Source organism: Puma concolor, chromosome A3 (genome assembly GCF_028749965.1).
Source record: "Puma concolor isolate L17-30 chromosome A3, mPumCon1.1.hap2, whole genome shotgun sequence".
Lineage (NCBI taxonomy): Eukaryota > Metazoa > Chordata > Mammalia > Carnivora > Felidae > Puma > Puma concolor.
The window spans coordinates 990,184-1,017,214 of NC_141669.1; the positions used below are offsets into that span (position 1 = coordinate 990,184).

At 55.7% G+C, this 27,031-nt stretch overlaps 1 protein-coding gene across 2 annotated transcripts in view; it reads right to left on the reverse strand.

The window, feature by feature from the left end:
• PXDN (peroxidasin) overlaps positions 1-27,031 on the reverse strand; it is a 77,061-nt gene that overhangs the window by 20,598 nt on the left and 29,432 nt on the right. The window contains exons 2-14 of one of the 2 annotated variants that reach the window (XM_086699903.1): positions 23,061-23,132; positions 22,206-22,277; positions 18,341-18,412; positions 15,390-15,461; positions 14,956-15,027; positions 13,889-14,058; positions 12,102-12,219; positions 9,933-10,102; positions 6,796-7,068; positions 5,447-5,563; positions 4,244-4,402; positions 3,092-3,204; positions 2,205-2,361 (exon numbers count right to left, since the gene is read on the reverse strand). In XM_086699903.1, coding sequence (XP_086556029.1) covers positions 2,205-2,361; positions 3,092-3,204; positions 4,244-4,402; positions 5,447-5,563; positions 6,796-7,068; positions 9,933-10,102; positions 12,102-12,219; positions 13,889-14,058; positions 14,956-15,027; positions 15,390-15,461; positions 18,341-18,412; positions 22,206-22,277; positions 23,061-23,132 — 1,637 coding nt within the window. The remainder of the gene's footprint in view (positions 1-2,204; positions 2,362-3,091; positions 3,205-4,243; positions 4,403-5,446; positions 5,564-6,795; positions 7,069-9,932; positions 10,103-12,101; positions 12,220-13,888; positions 14,059-14,955; positions 15,028-15,389; positions 15,462-18,340; positions 18,413-22,205; positions 22,278-23,060; positions 23,133-27,031) is intronic. The other variant, XM_086699904.1, reaches the window with a different exon arrangement.

Below are 27,031 nucleotides of genomic sequence, written 5' to 3' on the forward strand. Positions count from 1 at the left end.
AGAACCTTCCGTGCGCCTCATCCCAGCCTCCACCCCGCTCTGTGACATCTCAGCGAACGGCGCTCGCCCGCCAGGCTCTGCGTGGGTCCACGGCCGGCAGGCCCATCACGCCCGCGCTGTGGCAGCACGTCGACTGGGACACTGGCAGACACCGTCCTCGCTCCCTCCCCCACACCTCACCGTCCTTACTGCCTCAGAACTGCTCGAACCATTCCTGTGGCTTCCCACACCCGTGCAATAAAAGCCAGACTACAGCCCGGCTGACGAGGCCCTGACCCCGCCTGGCCTCTGGCATTCGGCCCGTCCCAACCTCAGGCCTCACGCCCGCCCCTCGCGCCAGGCCACGCGGCCCCGCTCCTCAGAATGTGCGTGCCCAGGGCGGGTCCTCCCCGACCACCTGCCCCGAGCCCCAGCCTCCCGGTCGGATCACGACTGGAGCCTGCTGTTCGCTCTGTTACTTGTCTGCGTCCGCCGCCTGCACGTGAGCCACAGCCCCTCGGGCCCTCGACACCCCTGCGCCCGCCCTCAGCCGTGTACAGAGCGGCTGCCTGGGACGCTCACCTCCCCGCCGACACGGGCACGCAGCGGGCGAGCCACGGTGCGTGGGACACATTTACCTGCTCTTGACCCACGTGGCCCAACAGCATTTCCCAGGCAGACCCCCCGCGCAGTGGGTCTTGCACGGAGCCAAACTTACTAACTTTTGGAACCGAATGTTTTTATGCCAAGTGCTAGACAAGAGGGTCCGATAATTGTATAGAATGTTATGACTCCAATGTTTCATTATTATGAATCACTTCAATTTGTTTTCCTCTGTAAACGACAATCACGAAAACTAACACGAAAACATTTACCTACCTTTTGAAAAAACAAAGGAAATTCACCAAAACGTTAATAGTGCTTATTTCTTAGAGGTGGGATCGTGGGGAGATTATTTTTAAATCTCATATATAACCAATTCACATTTAAGTAACATTACTTCAGATATAAAAAACTGTAATTAAAAAAACACAGGCATAAAATTCACCAATCTAATTTTACATCCATTTCACACACCATGTATGATGGGGAAAATAATATTTTTCCCTAAAAAAACCCTCCAAAATCAGGCTTCCAGTTATTCCTTAATGGTTCACTTTTTTTTTTTCATTTTTTTTAAAAGGCTGCCCTTTTAAAATAATTTTTTATTTATTTGGAGAGAGAGACTCAGAAAGCACAAGTTGGGGAGAGGCAGAGCAGGGGGAGGGCAGAGAGAATCCCAAGCAGACCCCACACTGTCAGCGCAGAGCCCGACTCGGGGCTCGATCACACAACTCTGGAGTCAACCTGAGCTGAAATCAAGAGTCAGACACCTCACCGACTGAGCCACCCGGGAGCCCCCGTGGTTCCTATTTAAGAAGTGGCTTTAGGCTTAAGGCGTGGCGGGTGGCGGGTGTACAAACCAACCCAACCCCATTGCTTCCTGTGGGCACTCACAAGCCCGTGGAGAAGGCAGGAAGGCAAAAACACAGACCCAAGCGAAGGTGGTGGCCGCTCGGGATGGCGGAGGGGAAGCTTGACGGGACGTACGGAAGACGCAACTTTGGGTCCAACCTAACACTGTGGGTTTGTCCTGGAGCCACGGGGCACAGGGCAGCGACGGCGACACGTCGGGGATCTGAGCCTTCAGGAAGAAGGCGGCAGCACGTGGACAGAACAGGTGAACGAAACAGGCAAGGGGCAGATGCAGAGGTGGGCTTGGCGTGGCTCAGGGTCCGGGGTGGGACCGGTCAGTGATGACAGACACCCATCCCGGGAGGACACGTGGCCCCTTCCAGAACCGGCACGAGTACAGCGAAGGGGCACCAGCCGCGTCCACTCCTGCCAGATGGGGACTGCAAATTACATGCTCCCAGACCCGAATGGGTTTGGATGATGACTCCACCAACCACCAAACCCCTCATCAAGAAAAGCCGCACAGGGCACGTGACCACAGCGGCCTGCGGTCTCGGGGTGGCCGCCAGAGCGCGTGAGGCTGGGCAGGCGGCTCTCCTCTCAGGATACCGGCAACGCCCCTGCAAACTGGGGGTGCCCTGCCTTCCCATAACCCTGAAAACCCTCAGACGTCAGTCTGCAAGTACGCTGGGCCAGGTGCCCTCCTGCTATGTGAGTCCACGCGGGAGAATGTCTGCCAACCTCAGGACACACGCGCCGAGGGGACTCACCGCTCACGCTGAGCACCATGCTGACGGAGGCCTGCCCGATAGTGTTCCTGGCCACACACTCGTAGCGGCCTGCGTCCGCGGTCCCGACGTCGTGGATGGTCAAGAACCCCTCGGGGCTGATATGAAACTTCCCGCTTTCCGTCACCTGAACCCCATCCTGGAACAAAGCAGAACAGAAATGATACTAAGAATAAGACCAAGAAGCAGCGTTGTCTTTCTGGGGTGGGGACACCGCCTGTCAGGACCTCATGAGTGGACGGGTCACACGGACTGCGGTCACATCTACCCAAAACTAGAAAGAGAACATTTAATCCAATTCGGTGAGAGTTTTCTTAAACTCCTGCAAAAGATCCAGAGAAGACAAAGATAAGTTCCTTGGAGTCTCCAGGATTGGGGATCGGGGGCTCATGAAAGGACACCCCTATGTGGTGTGCACGACGGTAGGGAAGGTACAGAGCTTGGGCAAGGGCCAGCGGGATGGCCCCGTGTGATCATGGCAGGTGAAGTCTGGCAGACCGTGGGGGGAACTCAAGCCTCCCTCCGAGGGACCCCTGCCCACGGCCACCCCATCCTCCGGGGACACGTCCCATCGAATTCTTGTTTATAATGGCTAAACGTGGAAATGCACTTTTGCATTGGGCTTCAGAAAAACAACACGGAAGAATGCAAGAACACCCAAAACCTCCTGTATGGATTATGGGGCCACGGAGCTAGCCAGAAGGTTTTCCTGGCTTTTGTCACGGGGGAGGTCGCGAAGAGGATGATGCTGTGTTGTGCATTTGCCTCGTTTTGCTCTGTCAGTAAGGGGCCCGCAGCATCTGCTGACTCCGAGAGGAAGCGCGCGGCCGGCAGCCACCCCCCTCTCCCCCGCCCGTGGCAGGAGCTACCTTGTTCCAGGTGATGACGGGCTCAGGCTCCCCCTGGGCACTGCAGGGGAGCTGCACGTTGGTGCCCACCTCCACCGTCCTGTCGCTCGGAGTGCTGGCAAACACCGGGGTAACTGTAAAGCAAGGGGCAGCCGGCTGACCACGGTGGAAACCCCACGACACTCGTGATTTACAGCAAAAGGCTTCAGAAGAGCACAGCCCCTTGCCCGCAGCCAGGCCAGACCCAGGGCCCTCTTGCCAGTCTCAGCCTGTCACTCTGCCTCCTAGCCTTGTCTGCAGACGGCCGAAGGGCCGGAGGAAAGGGGAGATGGTCTGCCCGCGGCCCACGCTGGACCTGAGGAGCACGTCTGAAGAGCAGACCGCAGCCCTAACCAGCTCCTGTCTACGTGGGGCGGGGGGACCGGGACGTCACGGGCCCCGGAGAGAGCCTGATGGTTAGGACGGGAAACGCACACTTAGGAGAAGAGCTTTCCTCGCCAGGAAAGTGAGGATCCTGGCCCACGCCCACGTGGGAAGTCCTGGTGCCCTTTAGGGACCACCCACAGGATCTCATGCAACAGGCCATCCCACATGCTGCCCGTCGGGAATGGGAAGGTCAGCCCCAGCCGAGAGCAGTCCAGCCCGCCTGGGTAACAGGAAGACAGCCCAGGCCCCAAACCATCAGGGAAGGACCTCCCCCAGGGGCTGGGGACCGTGCAGTACCAGCCACACTCCGGCTTGGGCGCCTCTCATGGAGAGAATGGTCAGACCACACACCCACAAAGGACAAAAGGAAGACGTGTGTGAAGGCTCATGGGACAATGGGGCGAGAGACAGAATCCCTGGGACATTCTCAGGATTCGTCCACGGGTCAGGAGCTATCAGACCCCTGGCCACAGTGGCCATCCCGGAAAGGATATGAGAGCCGTTCTGTGAAGCGGGAAGAATCGGCCCCAGAGCACGGACAAGCCGGCCTCGTAGGGTTCCCCACGAGGAGCTCCACGAGCGGGATGCACACCTTGTACCTCAAGCAGGTACGAGGGACGGGTGTTCAGAGGAAGAGGACACGCTCTGTTGTGAGCAGTGACGGGAACCTTGGCCGCAGAAGGCCCACGTCTCCGGACGGCGCATCCGCACAGAGCGGCGGGTCCGCCAGGAGGGAGCCGCGCGTACCTCTGGGCTGCACGGTCAGGTGGGCCACAGCCCTCTGGGAGCCGATGATGTTGACAGCCTGGCACTCGTACTGGCCCTGGTCGTGGAGCGCCACACCCGAGATCCTGAGCGTTCCCGAGGAGAGGACGAGGTGTCGCCGGTCCACGGACAGCTGGCTCCCTGAAAGGCACGGGGGCGCCAGTCAGTGGGACACGCAGTGAGTGGTGGGTTAGAGGCAGGACTCAGGTACGTCGGTCAGCAGAACGTTCTCGGAGCAAACGAGAAGCAGGGCCCCTGGGTCAGCACCTCCTGAGCGACGGTCCAGCCTACGGGGCGTGCGGCAGGTCAGGGACAAGAGACCCGTCCCCGCCTCTGAGAAACTGCCCAGAAGCAGGGAGGAGCGGATGGCAGGGACGCAGGCTAAACACACAGGAGTCAGGACACAGGGGGCATGTGTGACGTCGGCTCGAGGACGGGCCACGGGGCAGGGGTCAGGGCGGGAGTTACTCAGAAGCGAAGGACACCCCAGGTGAGGGGGCACATGCCCTGGCGGAGCCCCTCCTGCCCAGAATAGAGGTGCAGGCGTTAGCTCCTGCCGCACCTGCCCGGGTGCTCCTCTGGTTTAAGGGCCCCTTAGGGGAGCTGCCCTCCGGTTCAAGGCAGGTTCTCAAGGTCACTCCCAGGGCGGAGCCCGGGGGCCACCTCTCCTCCCCCCACCTTCCCAGCCGGGCTGCCAGCGCCCCGGGAGAAGTCTGTGTCTTTGCGTCATCTGCCCTGCGGTTCACCAGCTGCAGCAGGAGAGGTGGCCCCGGGGAATCAGCGTGATCGACAGGTGGAGATCAACAGTGTGACCTCACCGCAGGTGGAGACACAGCACGACGGCCCCAGGAAATGAGCTTCCAACAGACATGTGCTACAATCAGTTTCCAGAAACTTCTATCCTACATGCTGCTAAATCCCAACGAGATGCTAATTCAGTGTAGATCAAAAGCAAGACACAGACTACATGGGAGGAGCAAGAAAGCAGAAGGCCACCCCAGCGCCTTCGTGGACAGTCTCCTCCCCGTGTCCTTCTCGGCAGCAGTGGGCGAAGGCGAGGCTGGGACACACACACGCTGATGGTCCCCACAGCCGGGACGCCTCGGCTCGGCCACCACTTGGGCCTGGGCAGGGGCTCCGGGGCTGCCTGGAAAGGGCAGACAGACTTCCCGAGGCGGCCCTTACCTCCTTTGGTCCACGCTATGACCGGCTGTGGGTAGCCCTTGGCCTCACACTGGAAATCGACCGTCTGGCCCTCGATAACAGCTCTGTCCGCAGGGGTCACGGTGAACTGGGGAAGAGCTTCCGGGAGGAAAAACATGGGAAAGATCATTTCAGAGGTGGATCTGGGTAAAACCGCTGGAAGGAGCATCGGGGTCCTCCCTCCGGGCAGACGCCACGGCCCCGAGCGGCCAGCTGTGCCACAGGGGGGCGCCAGAGAGGGAACAGCATGACGGCAGAAGGGCATGGGACGCTGGGAGACGTTCAGAGACCTCTGCTGACTCAGCCCCACCGCACACGCAGTGTGCGGACGGCGGTGAGGCTAACGAGGGGGTCCCGCTCCTGTCGCCGTGCGACGTCCGCTCGTCCTTGCGTGGCTAAGTGTCACCTGGCCCAGCTGTACGTGGGGACAGGAGCTGGTTTGCTGCCGGAGGGGTGAATCACACAGCCCTAAGCCCAGAACAGATCCGTGCGTGCAACAGTAACGACCAGACGACAGCACCACGCGGTTACGTGCCCAAAGAGGCAGCAGGACAGACTCACAGCAGACGGCAAGGGAGGGGGCTTCCATGGAGGAGGGAGGCTGGGGAAGACAGACACATCGGGAGAGGGCTGATCTCTCGGGATTTTACGCTCTCCTGGCTCAGAGCTTCTCCTCAAATGCCTCACTGTATAATCTATTAACAAGGCAACAAACTCACTAAGAGTCAGTCGGACGTTAGGAAACACACAGCTGAGCTCTTAAAACTACAGGTCCCGGGGCGCCTGGGTGGCGCAGTCGGTTGAGCGTCCGACTTCAGCCAGGTCACGATCTCGCGGTCCGGGAGTTCGAGCCCCGCGTCAGGCTCTGGGCTGATGGCTCAGAGCCTGGAGCCTGTTTCCGATTCTGTGTCTCCCTCTCTCTCTGCCCCTCCCCCGTTCATGCTCTGTCTCTCTCTGTCCCAAAAATAAATAAACGTTGAAAAAAAAAAAAAACAAAATTAAAAAAAAAAAAAACAAACAAACAAAAAAAAAAAACTACAGGTCCCATCTGCAGCTGGAGCCAAAGCTACTCCTGGGAAGTTCCAAGCTGAATGCAAGGCTTACTGATGGACTCAACACGCCCGTGCACACCGCCCACACTCGTGTGTTCGCCTTACACACGCCAGGTGCCCTACGTGCCACAGATAACACCGCCTGAGGTAAAGCCCCGGGAGAAATCAACCGTCCTAAAGTCTCCATTCGGAAACCAAAGTCACGGAAGTCGGAGGTGGGAAGCGCGCTGGGGGCGGGGAGAGGGTCTGCACGCGAGCGACGAGGGGCACCCGACCCACCCTGGACGATGATCAGAGCCGCAGCGTGGATGCTGTCCAGGCTGTTGGATGCGAAGCACGCGTACTCCCCACTGTCGTCCTGCTGGACGTTCTGAATGTACAGGCCGCCAGAGGGGGTGATGCTCACGCGAGGGTCCTCAGGCAGGGGCGTGCGGTCCCCTTTGGTCCAGGTGATCCGCGGCACGGGGTGGCCTGTGGCGCTGCACTCCAAGGTGACACTCTCGCCGACCAGCACCTCCGTGTTCTGTGGCTGGATTACAAAAGCGGGTCGGGCTGTCACAAGGAAACACAAGTTCTGGATTAGTTTCCTCTGGCCAAGCAACAGGGCTCTGCGCGGGCCTCTCTCTCTCCAGGCCACCCGTTCCATCTATTGGCCTTAAAATAAAGCAAACAGTTTAATCGACACTCTCTCGTCTTCTTTCTCTTTTAAAGAACGTGCAGCCGGCAGGGATGTGCTGCCTCGGATGAGGGCCGTCAGTGCCCAACAGATGGTCGGGCGGCTCCCTGTTTCAGCGTGGACGGAGCAGCCCCAGGCAGGATCCTTACTTCTGTTCGTTCTAAGTACACTGGGTCAGTCCAGTCAAATCTTGCCAGAGCCTCTTACTAGCACGAAACACTGTTTTTAAACTGTATTTAGAACAAATAAAAATAACCCATTTCCTATGCAAAAAGAAAGCACAAGCTAGCTGAGCTAGTATGTTCCAGCTCTAAATCCAGAAGAAAGTCTGTGCCCCGAGCGACCTGCTTTGTGAGGGCGTCCACGCAGCACGGAGCTCACACACCAGCGGCATAAACCGCCACGGCCCGCCTGCGGTGACGTGGCCACACACATCAGAACTGAGAAGTCATACACCCCGTTACCCAGAGATCACTCTCCTAGGAGTTTACGAGCATGTAAAAAAAGGTTTGTACCCCAAAAGGGTGCTTTTTAAATTCCTGTGATGTATATTCAGGCCGACACCCTTCTCCCCAATTCCGAAATCCAAAAACGCTCCAAACACGAAACATCTTTCATAATTTATTTGTAAAACTTAATCTGACGAGAAGCGTCTAGAGTCTTAACTTACTCCTCATCACGTGACTGCACGCAGCTCGTTGTGGGACGCGGATACGCTGGCTACAGGGCGGTGCCTGGGACCCCGCGAGCCAGTTAAACAGATTACGTACCAGGTGGCCCTGCTGAAATTCCCCCAATTTCTCATTTCCAAATGATAGCAGACCCAAGAGGTTTTGGATAAAGGGATGGTGTGGACTGATAACAGCAAAAGATTTGAGGAAAAACCTCAGAAACTCCAAAGAACCAGTTAAATAGATCACGTTGCCACAGATCATGAATTCCACGCAGCTGTGAAAAGGAGCGAGTAAGAGAACCAGTCACGTTCTGAGATGAAAAACAAGCAAGGCGGGGGCGAAGAAGGCAGCCCTAGCCATAATCTGGGAGAGTGGGGTTGGAGGCGTGAATTTAGGGGATGAAGAAAGACACACAGAAGAACATTTCTGCGCCTTTCGTGTTCGGTTAATGTTTACTCTGTACTAAACACATATCTAAAGAACAGATAATAGAAGGTGCAGAAATGATCCTAATATTAGCATTTCTGGAAGATGGCAAGCTAGAGACCACAAAGCCATCTGCAGGGGCAAGAACCCCAAAGTCAAAGCCCACCCGGAGGGCACGTGCAACTGTGGTTTGAGAAGTGGCTGTTCAGAGCCTGTGGAGAAACAGAGGCAAAGGCGAGGACAGCTCTGGGTACAACTGCGCACCCAATGTAGACAGAGAGTTGGCATCAGTCGAATGTGGAAATAAATCTCCTTCAAGTTTTATTAACCCAAAGCTGGTCCTCATGAGGGGCTGCCGCCTGACTCCAGCTCCAAGTGAGAAAGAAAGGGCGAGATTCAGAAGTGCTAACTATGCTATGACCACACAACACACGAAGCACAAAATGTTTCATACACCGAAAAATCAGAACACGGCCTACTTTGGAGACAACAGTAGGCGGTGATTATCGACTCTGGTAACTTAAGGTCACGTTTATATTATCCTAGGGAATCACTGACATCAAGGAACCACGCTGTGGCTTCCAAAGTGGAAGCAGGAAACAGAAGATGGGCAATTATTCCAAAATTAGGCACAGAATACAAAAAAGACTGGATAAATAGTCCCAGGATGCAAAACTTATAAATCTAAATATGTTGGTCATGACAATAAACACAAATGGACTCATTTTAAGAAAACATCAGGCTGAATTTCTTCTTAAAAAACAGAGCAAAGGTCGAGGATTACCTAGGACCACGTGCTCCGACATCTCCGGGTGAAGGAATTTCGCTGCAGACTAGCGCACCCACGCTTTGCCCACTTCCAGCCAGCATCCTGCCCACTTCTGGTCCCGCGCCCTGCCCACACCCTGCCCTGGCCCTGCCCATGCCCAGCCCGTGCCCTGCCCACTTTCTGCTCTCATCCTGCCCACTTCCTGCCTGTGCCCTGCCCACTTCCTGCCCACTTCCTGCCCATGCCCTGACCACTTCCTGCTCTCATCCTGCCCACTTCCTGCCTGTGCCCTGCCCACTTTCTGCTCTCATCCTGCCCCCATCCTACCCATGCCCTGCCCATGCCCGCCCTCACCCTACCCGTGCCCTGCCCACTTCCTGCTCTCATCCTGCCCACTTCCTGCCCATGCCCTGCCCACTTCCTGCTCTCATCCTGCCCACTTCCTGCCTGTGCTCTGCCCACTTCCTGCTCTCATCCTACCCACTTCCTGCCCATGCCCGCCCTCACCCTACCCACTTCCTGCTCTCATCATACCCACTTCCTGCCCACTTCCTGCTCTCATCCTGCCCACTTCCTGCCCATGCCCTGCCCACTTCCTGCTCTCATCCTGCCCACTTCCTGCCTGTGCTCTGCCCACTTCCTGCTCTCATCCTACCCACTTCCTGCCCATGCCCGCCCTCACCCTACCCACTTCCTGCTCTCATCATACCCGCTTCCTGCCCATTTCCTGCTCTCATCCTGCCCACTTCCTTCCCATGCCCTGCCCACGTCCTACCCGTGCCCTGCCCAGCTGGGTGCAGGGAGGGAGCCTGTGCGCCACGAGCAAGGGCAGCTCTGGAAGGAACCCTCATGTGGCGTCCTCTCCACGTACCTGGAGACCCAAAGTACCTGAGGGTGACTTCTTGTGTTTTCACCTGCCCGGCGGCATTTTTCGCCATGCACTGGTAAATCCCCTGGTCTGTCTCCTGTGTGTTTTGGATCATCAGGGTTCCGTCGTCCAGCAAGTTGAGGCGGGAATCTGTGTTCATGCTCAGCTCGTTGCTGCAAAGACACAAACCCGGCACGCTCAGACTCGGAAAGCTCCAGGAGGCCCAATCCACACCGGAAGACACCTGAGCACGTGGGGAGGCAGAGACGCCATGCCTGGCCTTTCCAGGACACTTTCCCACCCCCGACACAGTGTCCCACATCATTACCATGTCTGGGACAGGGGCGGGCCTAGTGCATCACTAATTCCTGGTTACTTTTACTATTCAGTTTCAGTCTATAAAGATTTTAAAGTTTGGGCAACTGGGTGGCGTGGTCGTACAGGGGTCCCACTCTGTCCCGATTTTGGTTCAGGTCATGATCTCAGTCTGTGGGACTGAGCCTCTAGTCAGGCTCTGTGCTGACAGCATGGAGCCTGCCTGGGATTCTCTCTCCTTCTCTCTGCTCCTCCCCAACACTCCCTCCCTGTCTCTCTCTCTCTCAAATAAAAATAAATAAAATAAAACAAAAAATATTTTTAAGTTTCAAAGCGGTCCTCTTTCCAAAGGGACACAATGAAAATAGTGGGAAAAATTCAAAAGAAACATTTTCCTTGGTTTCTGGCAAACTGACTCAAGAAAATGGGACAGAAACATTTGCTATCATTAAAGCAAATGATTACATACACTGACTGACAAAACCATCATTGTTGTGAGCATTTCCCTATGGACGCCACTCAGAAACCTACAGGCTCTCGGCTGAAGACCCGGCCAGGTGTGAGAGCCCCCTTCCCCTCCCGGCTCACACACCTCTCTCCCTGCACCAACCCACCGAAAGTGACATCCGTCCTCATCCACGGGGTTTTCTGGATGGAAGCAAGAGTCCCCCCAGGTTCCAAACGTAAGAGACTTACTGATCTGGCCCAGCTCCCTTCCATAAACATGATGAGCCAGCAAGTCGGGAAGGCAGGACCACTGGTGAGGTGGACTAACAGGGGAGGCAGGTCAGCAGGGGAGGCGGACCCACAGGGGAGGCTGGCAGGTGGAGGCAGAGCCCAGCACCAGACGCCAGGCCTGGGGTTAATGGAAAAGGCTCAGCTGAATTCATGCCTTTCTACTTTTCAAATACACACGTACTCCTCCTGTATTAACTCAGGATTTTAAATCTTGACAACTCCAGAGCCATCCAAGAGAACACCCTCTCTGAGGACCAGGCTGGCACTGCTCACATCCTGCACGGCACTGGGCCCGGGTCATAAGGACAAACCCAGGTGTAGACGAGGCTCCCAAACTTCACAGGCAGGAAAGTGCTGCCCCTCCTGCACCCGATGGCTCTCCGATGCCAAGCTCCCCAGCTTCCTGCGCATCTTCTCTGCGAACACGGCCCAGCACTGGGAGGGACGACGGCTGGGCGGGCGTCTGGGCTCGGTCACCAGAGGGTCCTCTGCGCCCTGTTACGACTGAACGGCCAGCGAGCTCAGAGTGTAAACGCCCACAGCCAAGATCCGCAGAAAAGCCTGTCCGTGTCCTCGTGAGAATGAACACAGAAGCAATGACAGGGGGTCTCATGCTAACAATCTGTTTTCAAGGAGTCGGTTCAGAATGCATGCTGGAAAGCGTTCCACGTTAACACGACACCTGTCGTGTCCTCTGACACCTGTGCCCCCACACACCCCAAAATGCTTGTGGACAGAAGGGAGGACACTCGTTTCCTGAGGCCGATCAGACGTGCAAGGAACTAACTACAAAAGTGCCCACTTGATGGGCGTCCCTGAAGACGCTGTCCCAGCAGGAAGGAGCCCTCCTCACCCAGGAGGACGGTTCCAGCTTCGAAGCCCCAGTGACCGCCCTCCCCCCAGATCCGGTGGAGAACCAAGCCTCCCTCACGCCCCTCACCCCAGGCAGGGGGAGTAACGGACGGCCCCTTTCAGCAGAAACGATGCAGAAACGTTCTCCTTTAGACCCTTCCCTCCACCAGAGAGGCCGAGAGTGTCGAGGGGCCCACAGGGTGGCGGCGTGGGCACATGCCCAGTGGTGCAGACGGGGCATCTGGGCGGACAGTGAAAATCACTTACTTGTTTCGCAGCCAGATGATCTCGGGTTTGGGGTTGCCTTCTGCTCTGCATGTGAAAAACACAGTGTTCCCCGAGGTGACATCTGCGTCCTGGGGCTCTGATGTGATCCGGGGCCTTTCTGTGCCAAGAAGGAAATGCAGATCCTCTTGGTTTTAAACAGTCCCGTTAGAGTCAGCAAGAACCCAAACCAGATCTCAGGTTTAAGAGAAAATCCCAAGTGTTCAAACATCCATCCCAACCACAATGTTCCCACGAAGATGACAGACGGGCATCTCCTGGGAGACAGACTGAGTTTTACCCAGCGTTTCTGACCCTCAGATAAACCCGGCGAGACCCCTGTGCACAGAGCAAACTCCAGGAACAGCTGCTTTGGGTGAATAAAGCAATAGAAAACAAAGCCTTTTAGCTAACGCACTCCTGAGAGCAGAAAGTTCTACTGTGCAAGGCAGGACAGTAGCGCGTCCTCGTCCTCTGTCCTCCCACGTGCGCGTCCCACTCCTATGGCCCTGGGACCAACGAGCTGCCTCCTCCAATCTGCTAACGGGGGGGGCTGCCCCATGTCCTCCTTCTCCACGAATACAGTGGCAGGAGGCAGACAAAACCCGTGGCCCTTGAACTGGGGTCCTGTTGGTTAAGTCAGAGGTGGCTGGGGAGCAGGACCACCCAGGGCAGCTCTGGGACACCAACCGTGTGGTGCATGGCGGTGACACACACACACACACACACACACACACACACACACACACACACGCATGTAGATGTCAGGGGTCAGCCGGGCACTCTCAGCTGCGGCCTCTGGCCTCTGTCCCAGGAAAGAGCCTCGTCTGTGAGGCGCACACAGCCCAGCAGTGCTGCCTGCGTGCGGCATGGCTCCTGCCGGAGGACAGTCGCACAGGATGCACACACGTGAACACAGCCTCTGACGCCGCACACTATTGAGGCCAGGCAGGTGCACAGACGGGTGCACACGTGTAAGGACAGTTAACAAAGGAGTGCAGACGCTGGCTGGTTACTCACAAAAGCTGCTGATTTCTAGTTTCGTTACATGTATTTTCAACACTAAAAAAACGATGATGCTTTAGAGAAATGGGCTTCAGCACCCCAAAACAGTGCTGCAATTAAAAGGCTCAGCCGCATGGGGCGCCTGGGTGGCGCAGTCGGTTAAGCGTCCGACTTCAGCCAGGTCACGATCTCGCGGTCCGTGAGTTCGAGCCCCGTGTCAGGCTCTGGGCTGACGGCTCGGAGCCTGGAGCCTGTTTCCAATTCTGTGTCTCCCTCTCTCTCTGCCCCTCCCCCGTTCATGCTCTGTCTCTCTCTATCCCAAAAATAAATAAACGTTGAAAAAAAAAAAAAAATTAAAAAAAAAAAAAAAAAAAAAGGCTCAGCCACACCAGGCCTTGGGCACTGCAGGACTCTGCCCCGCCGTCGGAGTTTGGCCCTTCTGGCGGTCTGTGTCTCAGGGCCGTGGCCGGAGGCCCAGCCCAGTGCACAGAGGCAGCCGGCAGCTGCAGCCTGTGTGCACGGGGGCGGGAGGGACGGGGAGGCAGGGACAGTGTGACCCAGTTTGCTCATTTTGCAGGGGAGCCTGAAAACAAAAGCCAAGAAACCCCATAGGCACTGAGAGATGCTGTGTGCAGACCAGGGCTTTGCCAAGGAGCGTCCCTGTCAGTCCTACAAGGATCTGATGCAGGGACACCGTCCCTGCAGGTGGGCAGGGCCGTGCGTACCACACCCCCTGGGCGCCAGCACGGGGCTCTGGGTCCCCCTCGGCCCCTGGCCGCACTCACCACAGTCCAGCTCTTCAGGGGTGATCGTGGCCACCGAGCGCCCCTGGATACGTCGCGGGTATTCACAGGTGGCGGCCGCCTGTGCGTTGCCGGACTTGGCGTAGGTTTTCAGCAAATCCGCCAGCCACAGGATTTCACAGTCGCAGTGCAGCGCGTTGGAGTCCAGTCTCCTGGGACAGGGAAGACGGTGAGACATGGGGACGAGCCCACCCCGGACGACCTGGACGCGTGAGCCTGTGCGGGGCCTGCCGGACACAGGCCGGCCAGGAGCGTCCAGGCCGCTGGCCAGGTCCCCACCCCGGGGACCCCGCCTGCCTGCCCGGCCCTAAGCTTGCTCTTCCGGCGACCTCCCTGCTCCCTCAACACCAAGTGCCCCTCCACCTTCGCCAGAACGCCGTCTGACTTTGGCTCGTTTCTTTGTCCAGAAGCAATCCTAATTAGCGAGGGAGGCTGTCTTATTTCACCTTATTTCGCTCTGGACCTGGGCTCATTAGCATGATCTTCCCCTTTTCCTGATGTCGAGCTCCTTACGCTCGGTGACGGCCAACCGCAGAGCGGCGGCCCTCCTGACCGCAGAGGAAAACACAGAAGGGCGTCAAGCAACGTTCTCGACCGGCACTAACATCCCTTCCTTCTATTACAATACATCACCCAGTACAAGAAGGGTGTTGAGAGGTCTTAGAAACCGGGGGACCAGTTTACTGAATGCCCAGCTCTGCGAACACTCAAGGGCTGGGGACAGGACACAGAGTCCTACACGGACGTGGTTCCACCACCAAAATATGCAACATGGAATTAAAAATTAATCTGAAGAATGTGAAACTGATTTTAAAACATGTCTTGTTGGCCTCTGAAGGGGTCAACCTGCTGGCACACCCCCGGAGTCCCGGGGGCTCTCGGCTGTGCCCACCGGGAGGGTTGACTGTGCCCTCCGGGTGTCCCTGTGCTTTTCTGCATGTGACATACCCCGCAGCCCCTGGCACAGGACCCAGCTCAGGACCCGGCTCAGGACCCGGCTCAGGACCCGGCCAATGGCAGGGAATCGGCTTCTGTAAAGACACACTTACAGTCTCTTCATGGATTCCAAGTGACTGAATGTTCCTGGAACCAAATGTGTGATTCGGTTGTTATGTAAAAATCTGTTGAAAGAGAGAAAACCGCAAACCAACTTTTAAAAACGCTTCTTACACGTGTAGAAAAGAGTACAAGCAGTCAAGTAAGTGAGTTGTAAACAATACCTCAGCGACTGCGTTTATGGGATACAAATGAACTTGAGAACAATATTGACTTCAGAAAATAATTCGATTTTTTTTTCTATTTTATCACCATCTCCAAATAAAGAGAAAATTGTGAAGTCCCACTTCTGAACTGTCAGACAAGGAACAGAGATTTGCTCAGGTGTCTGGACAGGCAGTGGCCCCCTTTCCATCACAGAACCTGAGGGCACGCCAGCCCCCAGGGACCAGCGGGAAGACGGGAGGGCAAGACGAAATCAACTTACAGCCTTTCCAGCTTCGGCAAATGTTGGAATGACTCTGGGTCCAAAGTTTCTATCTGATTAAAGTGCAGGTATCTAGACAAGTTTTTAAACAAAAGGAAAAAGAGAAAGGAAACATTTTAAACAATTTTACTTTTGCTGATCTAGATTTTCTGCTCAAAAAAATGGTTCCTAAGTCATTTCAAATTCGTATGTCAATAGGTGACTCTCTAGATTTCCTACACTGTGCAGAAAACACGTGAAGTAATCACATAGTAAGATGAAATACAATTAAAAACTGGGCACAGACTGTAAGACGGACAGCAGGGACTCTGACCAAGTCCCCTTCAGGCCTGGGGCCTGGCTGCTTAGCCCGGGGACCTGCTTGCAAAGCACACGGACCTTCGCAGGAAAAAAGCCAAAATACTCTCAATTGCAGCACACGTTAAGTAGGTGCACGCCGTCATTCAAACCTTCTAGTCTGTATGTGAATTTAGGGGAGGATACACGTGTACGTTAATGTGGGGGTGAGCATACCGTCAGCTCTGGAAAGAACTACGGGAAAAATAACACAGCACCAGGCTTAGTAAGATAATGTGCTAATTTCACAGAATAGCCAGCATTTATATTTCATTTACTATGTCCCCTTAACTTTCCATAATTTACACATTTTTCACCACAACTAATTTCTCCTCATTTTCCTCAATTACTGCTTTTCTCACTTTGGAAATTGGTGTGTTTCCCCTTAAGAAAAACACCAGAAGTGGTCTTAGGACGGGGTGCTCCTGCCGCAAGCCCCCCACCCACACGAGGAGGAGGGGGGTCCCCGCCTTCACACAGGCTGACTCTGGGAGGGGACGCTGGGCCCAGCAGCTACAGGCTTCACCCCAAACCCAAACGTCAGAAAGCACTCTGGAAACGCACCCAGATCACTCGGAGACCTCCACTAACTTTGAGATTACCGTAACTTGGGTCACCAGAGTTCAGTTGTCCTCCCTTGCCCTCTGTTCCTGTCCTTGGCTCCCTGGGAGGGTGCACGGTGTCCCCCACCCGCCCCACCCCCCGCCAAGTCTCAGGTCATTGCCAGATCCACCTCCCGCGCCTCCGTGACACCCGGACAGGTCCCTGCCCATCGCCCTGCACACCAGGGTGGGAAGCCCACGAGCAGGGAACAGAGGGGACACGGGGAGAAAATCCACAGTCAGCGGCCATCACAGGAGGCTCCTGGAGGGGACCCCAGTCGGCAGGCAGGGGGAGTCCTGGGAGAGGCGCCCAGGGAGGAGGTGGAGGAGGCAGGAGAGACTCCCCGGGGCTCCGGGCGGCCTGGGGGCCACCCCCCCTCCCCACGGCCCCAAGACGGCCGTGAGCCCCAACCCCATCTACGCTCTCTGCGTCTGGCCACACGCGTTCACCACACACGATGCGGGCCTCCCAGAAACCCGCTGGGCAGAAGCTCAGCAGACTCTGGTGGCCCCGGGCTCGTCCCGGGGGTGTGGAGGGGCTCCTGGCATGGGGACGGGACCCCAGACCGCAGCCCGGGCACACCCACCAGAACAGCCCCGTCTCCTCGCACAGAGTCCTCCCCGTGGTGGGGGGCCTGGTCCTACGTGTCTCTGGGTCTGTCACACTCTCGCCGACCTTCAGGGCATGAAGTCCCGGTGGCAGGGACCCTAACTCCCTAACCCGGGGTTTCGAAGGCATCCGGACCCAGGATCCACCGTCTCCAGCCGGTTGGTTAGAGACGCTGCTCGGGGCTCCTGGTCCAGTAAGCCTCACTTCCCCCAGACTTTGCCCCTTTCTTCCTGGAAAGTAGCTGGCCTCCCCGCCCCCCACCGTCAGGGTGAGCTCCACCTGCTTCAACTTTCCAGCACGCTTAAATCAGACGCGATTTTCTAGGTGTCGGCTACGATGATCTCACTGCCCCGTCCCGGGGGGGGGGAGTGTGTCCCTTCGTAAACTCTCCTCCACCTGGACGTTTTCCAGACACTTCCGTGTGTTTCTGCAAAGCTCTGAACTTTTTGTCCCTTTCTCTCTGAAGCGAAGATTACGCAAACACTTCCGTACGACCCCTTCCCTCCCTGACATCACAAGCCACGCGCAGTGAGCTGAGGAATGCAGGTCCCTCCCAAATCAAAAGGGCCTCGACACACGAGCACCGTGTGTGCCCTGAGGCACTGTTTTCGGGGTGCCCGCGCCCCAGTCCTGCCGGGGGTCCCCGTGCAGGCTCTGCGCCCGGCCGGCCGAGGAAACACGCACACGCGCGGGCGGCCGTGGGCAGACCCCCTGTTACAGCAACCGGCCCCGTCCGGCTGTGCGACCAAACTGCGGGCAGTTCTGGAAGCCTCCAAGTTGTTCCAGCTCCACAGCTGAAAAGTCAGACAGACAAACCAGAAAGACACTCCCGTTGCCTGGAATTCTACTTAGAAACAAACGTGCTGACTTCACAGCAATGGAGGACTTCTTGTGCGGCCACGGAAACGACATCCACACACGCTAACTAGAACCACGTGAAAAAGTTTATTTTCTCCGAAATCATGACGTCATAAACGAAGGAAGCTGCACGTGCGCAGAGTCACAAAAGGAACCGGCGGGCAATAAAAACCACCTGCTGGCCCCGCGGCGCCCCGGGTGCCTCTCCCCGAAGGCCCTTCACTTGTGTGCGAGCCTGTCCCTTAACTCGGGAGCACCATGAACACAGGGGCCACTGGCTCTCGCTGATCTCTGTATCACGGGGGCTCAGCACCAGGCTGCTCTTGGGCAGAAACCAGTCCCGTCCAGGACCGGGTGGGTGGGGGTCAGACAGACAGAGGAGTAACGAGTCAACCACTGCTTTTCCAATCGGCATGCACACACGCCCTACACCCCGTTAGTACAGACATGCATCGTGCAGACAGCAAACTTAGTTCATCTTCCCTACGAGAGGCAAGAGGGCGGGTGACATCCAAGGCAGTCAGGCGCAGGAGAGGGACACTTACAGTTGTTCTAGAGAGGCAAGTCCCTTAAACGCTTGCCTGTCAATTGACTGGATCTCATTCTTGTACAAATAGCTGAAACAAGAAACGAGGGGAGGATTAGCACACACACGAGACACCGTAACTCCAGGTGGAAAGAAGAATTACGTCGACACATGGAGAGGGTTTTAAAATTAACGACTGTATTAGAATACGGACAACACATTTACACGGCAGCGCGGTTACCCTCCTGGAGGGACAGTGTCCACACATGGGACGCCGTTGACCACTGCTCTGTCTTCAGACCAGTCCCTGGTTCTGGGAGCACGGCTTGCGACTCGTTCCCAGTACACTCGCTTCAAAGCTCGAAGGGAATAAAACCATTTCCCCACAAACGTGTAGTATGCGTTGATCATAAGACGCTGTAACTGCGGCATTTTGAGAGACCCGGAAACAATTTGGGGAGCGGACAGTTCGCACCCTGCATGTGCCCTGCAGACCTGCCCCACCAGGGTCCCCTGCTGGCATGTCAGAAGAGTCACAGAATTGGCTCACTGCCTGTTTTGAGATGGTCTGCAAGCTAAGAATGGGTTTTACATTTTTAACTGGTTGAAAATTTCAGAAGAACGTTAACACCTCACGACACAGGAAAAGTATGTGAAGTGTGAATTGCAGAGTCCGTAAGGACACGGGACACAGCCCGGTTTTGTTAGCCTACGGCTGGTGGGGGGGCCACAAGGCAGAGGCGGGGAGCCACCACAGACGCTGGATGGCCCTTCGCAGAGTCCGCCACATCCTGAACGGACCTGCCAGGGGTGAGGACCGTCCCCAAAGGGCCCGGGTTCTGAGGACATGACTGGCCCCCGGTACCATCCTCATGAGCCCTGAAGGGCCATGGTGAATACGAGGTGATCTCAGCATCAGACAAAGAGGCTGGCGCCCTGGGTGCCTCTGCCTGCTGTGGACGCCCAGCGACCGGTCAGCACACACAGGTGCCAGCCTGGGACCGCGGTAAAGCCCCCCCTGCACATTGGTTACCTGGGGGCTAGGCTTTCGCCCTTTCGTCCCCCCAAGAACACGTTTGTCCTAACGCCTGTGACACTGTGTACTTCATCTGCAAAGGACCATGCGTCTTACTGCACTGGGTTTCGTGGGTTTCGGTGCAGGGCTACCTCGAACCATCCAGCTAAGCGGCTCCCACTTCTCCGTCTGGGCAAATGTGCCGAGGCGACCCCAGAGACCAGGCAGAGCTCGCCCACCCGTGCAGAGCCCAGCGCCCGCCACAGAGGCCTGGCCAGCGGCCACTCTGTCAACCTCCACTCACTAGCTGTGTGGTCGTGAACGAGCTGAGCTGGCAACCTTCCTCCGCCTCAGTTTCTTCCGATGTAAATGGACACCACAGCACTTCAGGATCACTGGGAGTGAACAGATACATGGGAAGCCGACAGAAGATGGCCTCACCCCCGGCCACTACGGTCCCGGCAGGCGCTCCTCTCCCTTCTACTTCCGGACGGGGGTTTCTGGGCTCATTTCTTCAAAAGACGGCGAAAACAAGCCCCCGGTGCTGGGTCACTTTGCAAGGACTGAACCAAACTACCGTGGACGAGTGTGCGTCTGTGAGGACACGTGGGCTCCACGGGAGTAAGTGGGTGCTGGTCGCCTCCAGTAACGGGCCGCGTACAGATGAGTCCACACAGAGTCAGAGTCGCCTGGAGCAGGAGTTCTTGCCCAACTTCATCCGGAAATATCAGTGAGGGGAGGTTTAGGCCTTACACAGGCAACTAATAATACTCAACGTCTGAAACCACTGACTACGTGTAAAGGCAGAAATAACCGGTTAACTTCAGAACAGCTCCCCGGTACTGAAATTGCAGTGTCCTCAGCGGTGCCTGTGGGAGCGCACTCTCCTGCCCAGGAGGGGATCAGATGGGCAGGTGGGGTCCCTCCTCACCAGGGACCCTGCCCCAAGCCCTCCCCAGTGACTGGGGCGCCTTCTGCCAGGCCAGCCACAGAGGGGGGAGAGGCTGGAGAGCAGGTGCCTTGATGGGGAGTGAGCCAGCAGACGGGGCTCCTCAAGTGTTACTTTAAAATATCCTTGTAAGTGAGAACCAAAGTGTCCCCCAAACTGTAACACTAAATACGTCTGCAGAGTGAATGATAACTTGCTCCTAATTAATTCAATCCCAAAGCACAATATACAAAATAAAAAATAAAAGTAACACACACACATACACACACTACGGATGCTGGCCATCAGCTAACCGAACCTACTTTTGTCAGAAACCAAAACCTTCCTTCTGGAACTTGCATAGCACTTAAAATAAATAAATACATAACAGAAGGCCTTTCCCTCATTTTTAAAATGAGCGACAAGGCTTAATAATGTTCATACATTATTCTAGTCTATTCTGTCCTGTCCTGTTCTAAAAAGCAACACATTATGCCAACTGTGATGGAAAATATTTATACCTAACACTTTTCGTTTACCTTCACTGAGGAATACGTATTTCTGTAAGCAGAGTTAAAGTGATCGCTGCAGTGACGTTATCCAAAATCAAACAGGCTTCCAAATACACATCAACACCAATAATGTGACTTTGTTTTAAAAAATCAACATAACTTCTGGATGTTTAGGTTCACTTATGATAAAAATTTCCAAAAAAAGTCAGTGATACAAATCCCTCATTAAAATAGTTCTACCTCGGGGCTCCTGGGGGGCTCAGTTGGTTAAACGTCTGACTTTGGCTCAGGTCATAATATGGCAGACAGTGAGTTTGAGCCCTGCGTCGGGCTCTGTGCTGACAGCTCAGAGCCTGGAGCCTGCTTTAGATTCTGTGTCTCCCTCGCTCTCTGCCCCTCCCCCACTCACTCTCTGTCTCTCAAAACTGAATAAACATTAAAAAAAAGAAAAAAAGAAAAGACAGAAAGATGGACGCCTGGGCGGCTCAGTCAGTTGAGCGTCCGACTTCAGCTCAGGTCACGATCTCGAGGTCCGTGGGTTCAAGCCCTGCGTCGGGCTCTGTGCTGACAGCTCGGAGCCTGGAGCCTGTTTCGGATTCTGTGTCCCCCTCTCTCTCTCTGCTCCTCCCTCCCTTGCACTCTGTCTCTGTCTCTCAAAAATGAATAAACGTTAAAAAACATTTTTTTAATACTTCTATCTGGAAATGCCATCTAAGTCTTAAAAGTAAGAATAACACGTACACGACACGTACTTTTCTCTACAACCAGGAATGCGACTGGAATGTGTCTTTAATGCCTTCCGGTCTTAACTTAAGTGCCTGCAACGTAGCAGGCCTGCACCTGCCAGTGAGGCCACTGTCTAACCTGCAAAACTGGCTTCAACAGGCAAATGTTTTAAATTCTAATAAATAAGTTGCCGAAAGTCAACTCCGAAAAGTAAACTACAATTTTACTGCAGAAAACTAAGAGGTGCAATCACTTGGAGGAAGCTGGGGAAAATTAGCCGAAAACTAGTGACATTCCAGTGGGATTTGTCATCTGCTTCCCACACTTGCCCACAGCTGGACAGGCAGCTTGAGACTGCTCTCCAAGCTTCTCTCTCACAGACCACCTGTCAGCCATTCACGCTGGCGAGGGACCATGAGTCACAGACAAGCAGAGTTACTGTTCCCACGGGACTCTGCAGGGCTGTGACTTTTAACCTCACTCGCGGACTTTACTCACCGAGCCTCATGCAACACAGCACTTCATACTGACAAGAGCTCATTTTAAAAATCCCACCCGAAAATTCACTACCTTCTGAAAATAAAGCCTAAGAGATGGGTGTATCTGCAATAATTCGCAAGCAGCATAACATTTCGCTCAATGATTAGTCTGTATACCGACAACATAAGCTTTCTGAAGGGTAAAGAACGGATGGTTAACTTACAGATATTTTAAATTCTCCAAGTCTTCAAATGATCCGCTGGGTATGCTCTTGATTTGATTGTTGTTGAGAAGCCTATGAAACCAAAGTTCAGGAAGAATTAAAACACCACCACTGCACCGTGCTGTGGGAAACGTTCCTTCCGCTTGCAAAGGGTCATAGCAGGACTCCGCTGCGGAGCTCGGCGCATACACTGGCTTGACTGCTTGTGTCCATGATGAACAGCATTTCAGTCTTGCCCTCTGATCATGAGTTTCCTCAGTGCATGGGTGTCCCTGTCATGGCACGCCGTTCCCGCCCCCCCCGGGCACACAGACCAAGTTCCCCTCTGGTGGAGAGGGTATCTGTCTGTCCTACTGACTGTCACACTATCCACCTCAGCCGACTGGAAGGCCAGTGTGGACGTGCAGAGTGGTCCCACCAGAGGGGGGGGTTGGCCGCCCCCCCCCCCGGCTCCCATCCTGGGCCCAGCTAGCTCGGGAGTAGCACCTTCCCCTCCACCTTGTGAGGGGGGCATGTGAATAGGGCAGGTGAAGGGGTCTGGCCCAGCCAAGGGCTGAGTCATTCATAGGAAGAGAAGGTGCCCGTGGCCATAGGTCTGGGTCACACCCATTTATGAGGGACCCACACGGGTCACAGATGTCAGACAAGACAGCACGGCCGCCGAGCACGGACCCACAGGCCTGGCGTCTCAATGTACGTGTTCTCCTCTAGGGCCCCGTGTCCACTCTCCCGATCCACACCCCCGACCACGGATCATCGGGGCTGACCGCTGTGGTTGAGCTCCACCCGCAGGTGGAAGCTGAGATGATTTCCACACTTTTTCCCACGGGGTCCCAACAGAGCGTTTGGACTTACAACGTATTCAAGTTTCTCAGCCTCCTGAATGCCCCGGGCTGGATCTCCCGGATTCTGTTAAAGCGCAGATCCCTGAAAACAAACAAGAGATGTGTTTAGACACAGAAGTGCGCAGTCACCGCTAGTGATGAGCCATCATCTCACCCAGATTCAACACCGCGACGAGGCACCTCAGGAATTAAACCTTGCAGCCCAGCTCCTTCCTTGGGCCAAGTGCCTCCTCTCTGAGGCTCAACGAATCAGTGAGTATTGATCTGAACGAGAGCGGCGCTTTCCCAGGACACAAGTTGGTTTAAACAACCATCCTGGAGAGACAAACACTTCTCTAACTAACCAGACGTCTACCTCCTGCCACTCGCTGGAAAACCTAACGTCACCAGGTCCTCCCAAACCGGAGCGGGACTGCCCTGCACGGACTCAACAGGAGTCGCTGGCCATGGGAGGGTCCAGAGCTGCAGCACCGCCTTCCGACAATTTCCGGAGCTGGAGTGCGGTGGTTCATCCGCCAAGCGCCTTCAGTGTTCTCTCGGTGAGAAGTAGAGAGTGAAACTGAGAAGCTCATCCTGAGCTGGGAGATCCATCAACCCTGCGCGTGGATCCGAACTCAGTACTCCCCCCACATCTTCTCGGCACTCAGATAGCGGATCCAAACTCAGTACTCCCCTAAGTCTTCTCGGCACTCAGACAGTGGATCCGAACCCAGTATTCCCCCTACGTCTTCTCGGCACTCAGACAGTGGATCCGAACCCAGTACTCGCCCTACGTCTTCTCAGCACTCAGATGTGTGTTGGGAGAGCAGTTACTGACTTTTCAGGGACAGAGGGATGACCTGGGCAGCCCAGGTGAGACCAGAGGGCAGGACCGTGGAGACCAGGACTGGAGCTGTCTGTTGCAGGTGGCCCAGTGGGGGAGGTGCCGGGCAGCTGGTGGCGTGTATGCTCCGTGGACCCAGGGAGGCGCTCGGCCCGGGGCCATGAGCTCGGGGGCAAAAGGCACGCGGCAGGGTCCATTTTTACCCCTTCCCAGCCCCAATTAAAACCTATAAATTTAACGTGAATGAAAGTCACTGAGAAGCAAATGAAACACGACTTTCCTCCTCGAAGGGTCAGAAAAATCAAGATTCCTTGGGCACAGGCCCAACCCCTTGTGACTCGGTGCTGCTGGATTATCACGGGATGAGTTGGGGCCCTGCCATTAGCACCTTGAAGTCTGACTCCAGGGCCACGGAACTGACCTTATTGGGAAACAGGGTCTTTACAAAGGCGACGAGGGTGGCTCCACTCCAGCATGACTCACGTCCTCAAAGAAGAGGGAAATCTGGGCGACGGGGACAGCGCCGTGTGAAGACGGCCGTCATCCTGCCACATGTCAACCATCACCCAGGTCCACCGCGAGCCGGCAGCCGGGACACAGAGCGGACCGCCCTGGAAGGAACGTGACCCTTGGTCGTGAAAAAGGCGCCTCCAGCTGGGAGCGCGTGGATTCCCGTCTGAGCTCTGTCTGTGCAGGCCGCCCCAGGAAACAGACACGGGGCTCCTGGGCAGCATGTGGTCCAACTCAGGAATGATGCTCCTCTCATGACATGTACGGAGTTCTCACGTTCACGGACTTTTCAGGAATCGGGTATTTGGGGCCAATTCAATAGTTGTAATGACTTACGGAATGGGTTCTGGTTTATGCTGCAATAAGAAACTTCTCAGGAAGTATGTAAGTGGCTAAAATGAAATCTGAGCACTTAGGAGTGAACAGTGGGGCACCTGCTTCCTCGCTCTGGGCGGGTTCTCGAGAAGGGGAGGCCCCGGGTGCTGGTCGCCACGGCCCTGAGCCGCCAGCCTGACCACCACCCCGTGTGCTCTCCGGATCCCGGTGTCCGCCCGCGTGCTCTCCGGGGAACGCGGCTGGCCCGAGCTGACCTGTTGCTTTGAAATACGGCAAGAATTCATCTACATCCACATTCAGAACACTGCAAGTGGTTCAGGCGCAGGGACACTGAGGCCAGGCCCTGCGGGGAGGGCAGGGAGGGAACGGGGGCCGGGGGGCGTCTCTGGGGCCGACTTCCCTGACTCCCCTCCACATCCCGGTGAAATGTGGGGCAGCGGTTAATGAGGACACCTGGCCGGTTACTGTTTAGTGTAAACACGGGTGATCTGGAAGCTCCCTCCTGGCACAGAGCAAAGGCAGGGTTTCACAGGGTTCGGACAGATGACCCTGGAGCAACACGGGGAACAGGTCCCCCCGGAATGGGGACTGCCATGGGCAAACACTGCGGCGAACCGGTGGGGACGGCCGCAGACCACGAAGCCGGCCCTCAGGTTGGCGGAAGGACAGGGGCCAGAGCCATGCAGCTTTTGAGACCGGCTCCCCTACGACGGCAGAGCAGGGTGGACAATCACTGGGGGCAAACCGCTCAGGGACCCAGGACTGGACACCCTCACGACACGGTGACGCCCACCCGCTCAGGTTGGGGGGAGGGAGCCCCACATGACACCCTCCAGCAGGTGTGAGGCCGGTACCAGGAGCCTTGGCTGGATGGACGGACAGAGGGGCCCCCACACAGCGGCCGCCGCGCACCCGGCTCTGAGTGCCCGAGCATGGCCGGTCCTAACAGAGGCCTACGTCCAGGGAAGACCCGAACCAGATGTAGAGGACTCCGGGGGAAGTGGAGATCAGTGCACACTGATTATGTGTTGAAACACGAACATGTTTGTTATAGTTAATAAGCTCAGTAAAATTACCCGGTTTCTAATTTTTTTTTTAATTTTTTTCAACATTTCTTTATTTTTGAGAGACAGAGCATGAGCAGGGGAGGGGCAGAGAGGGAGACACAGAATCCAAAGCAGGCTCCAGGCTCCGAGTTGTCAGCACAGAGCCCGACGCGGGGCTCGAACTCACGGACTGTGAGGCCATGGCCTGAGCCAAAGTTGGACGCTCAACCGACTGAGCCACCCAGGTGCCCGTTTCTCTCTAATTTTTAATGAAACTGCTAGAACATCTAAACTTACACATGTGACCACATCTTATTGCACAGCCTATTTTCCGGCAGTCAGACCAGCCACCTGTGCTCTCAGCAGACGGCTGGAGAAAAACCACATGCCCATGCAGCCAGGGAGAGGGCACAGAGAGGCCCCCCCAACAAGAGCAGAGGCATAAAAACAATAAAAGGAACTAAACTGAGATTCTGGAACTGGAAGTCGTAACTGCTAAAATGGGAAGTCCTTGCACAGACTTAATGACATCCTGAATACGGCAGAAAAGGGGGCGAGCTTGCGGGCAGGACACCAGAAAGCGCACAGTGTGATGGAGAGAGGACAGTGTCTGTACCCTCGCACATGACGCACAGAGACTCTCGGTCAGCTTCCGAGCGGCAGGAGGAGGGACAGTCAGAGGCCGTGCGGCCCCAGCCCGGAGAGACGGGTGCAGGGAACCAAGATGCCATGGGCTTCAAACACGAACCCCAAATCCAAAGTCATAACTGCAAATCAGAGGCTGTGTTTCACCTGAATCGATTCCCACTCTGTAGGAAGTCTCAGGAGGGACTTATTAATTAGGAACGGTGAGAATTCTCTTAAGCAATGTTCTCGGCGGGGGGGGGGGGGGGGGGGGTCCCCTGATCAGCAGCATCTCCTGGGAACTTGCCGGAACAGCAAATTCTGGGCCCCACCCCAAATCTACAGAATCAGAAAGTCTGGGGTGGAACCTGGTAATTCTGAGTTTTTATAATCCCCCCCCAGGAGACGCACGGTGAAGTTTGAGAACACTGCTCTTTGGTAATGTTGGGAAGGCAGCTGTGTGTGCATGTGTGAGTGTGTGCACGTTTGCGAGTGTGTGCGGACACACAAGCGGCATCTGTACATGCACGCGTCTGTGCACACACATGCGCACACACACGCATACGTACACACATGCACACACATCCACATGTGCACACATATACATGCGTGTATACACATGCACACATGTGTGCAGGCACA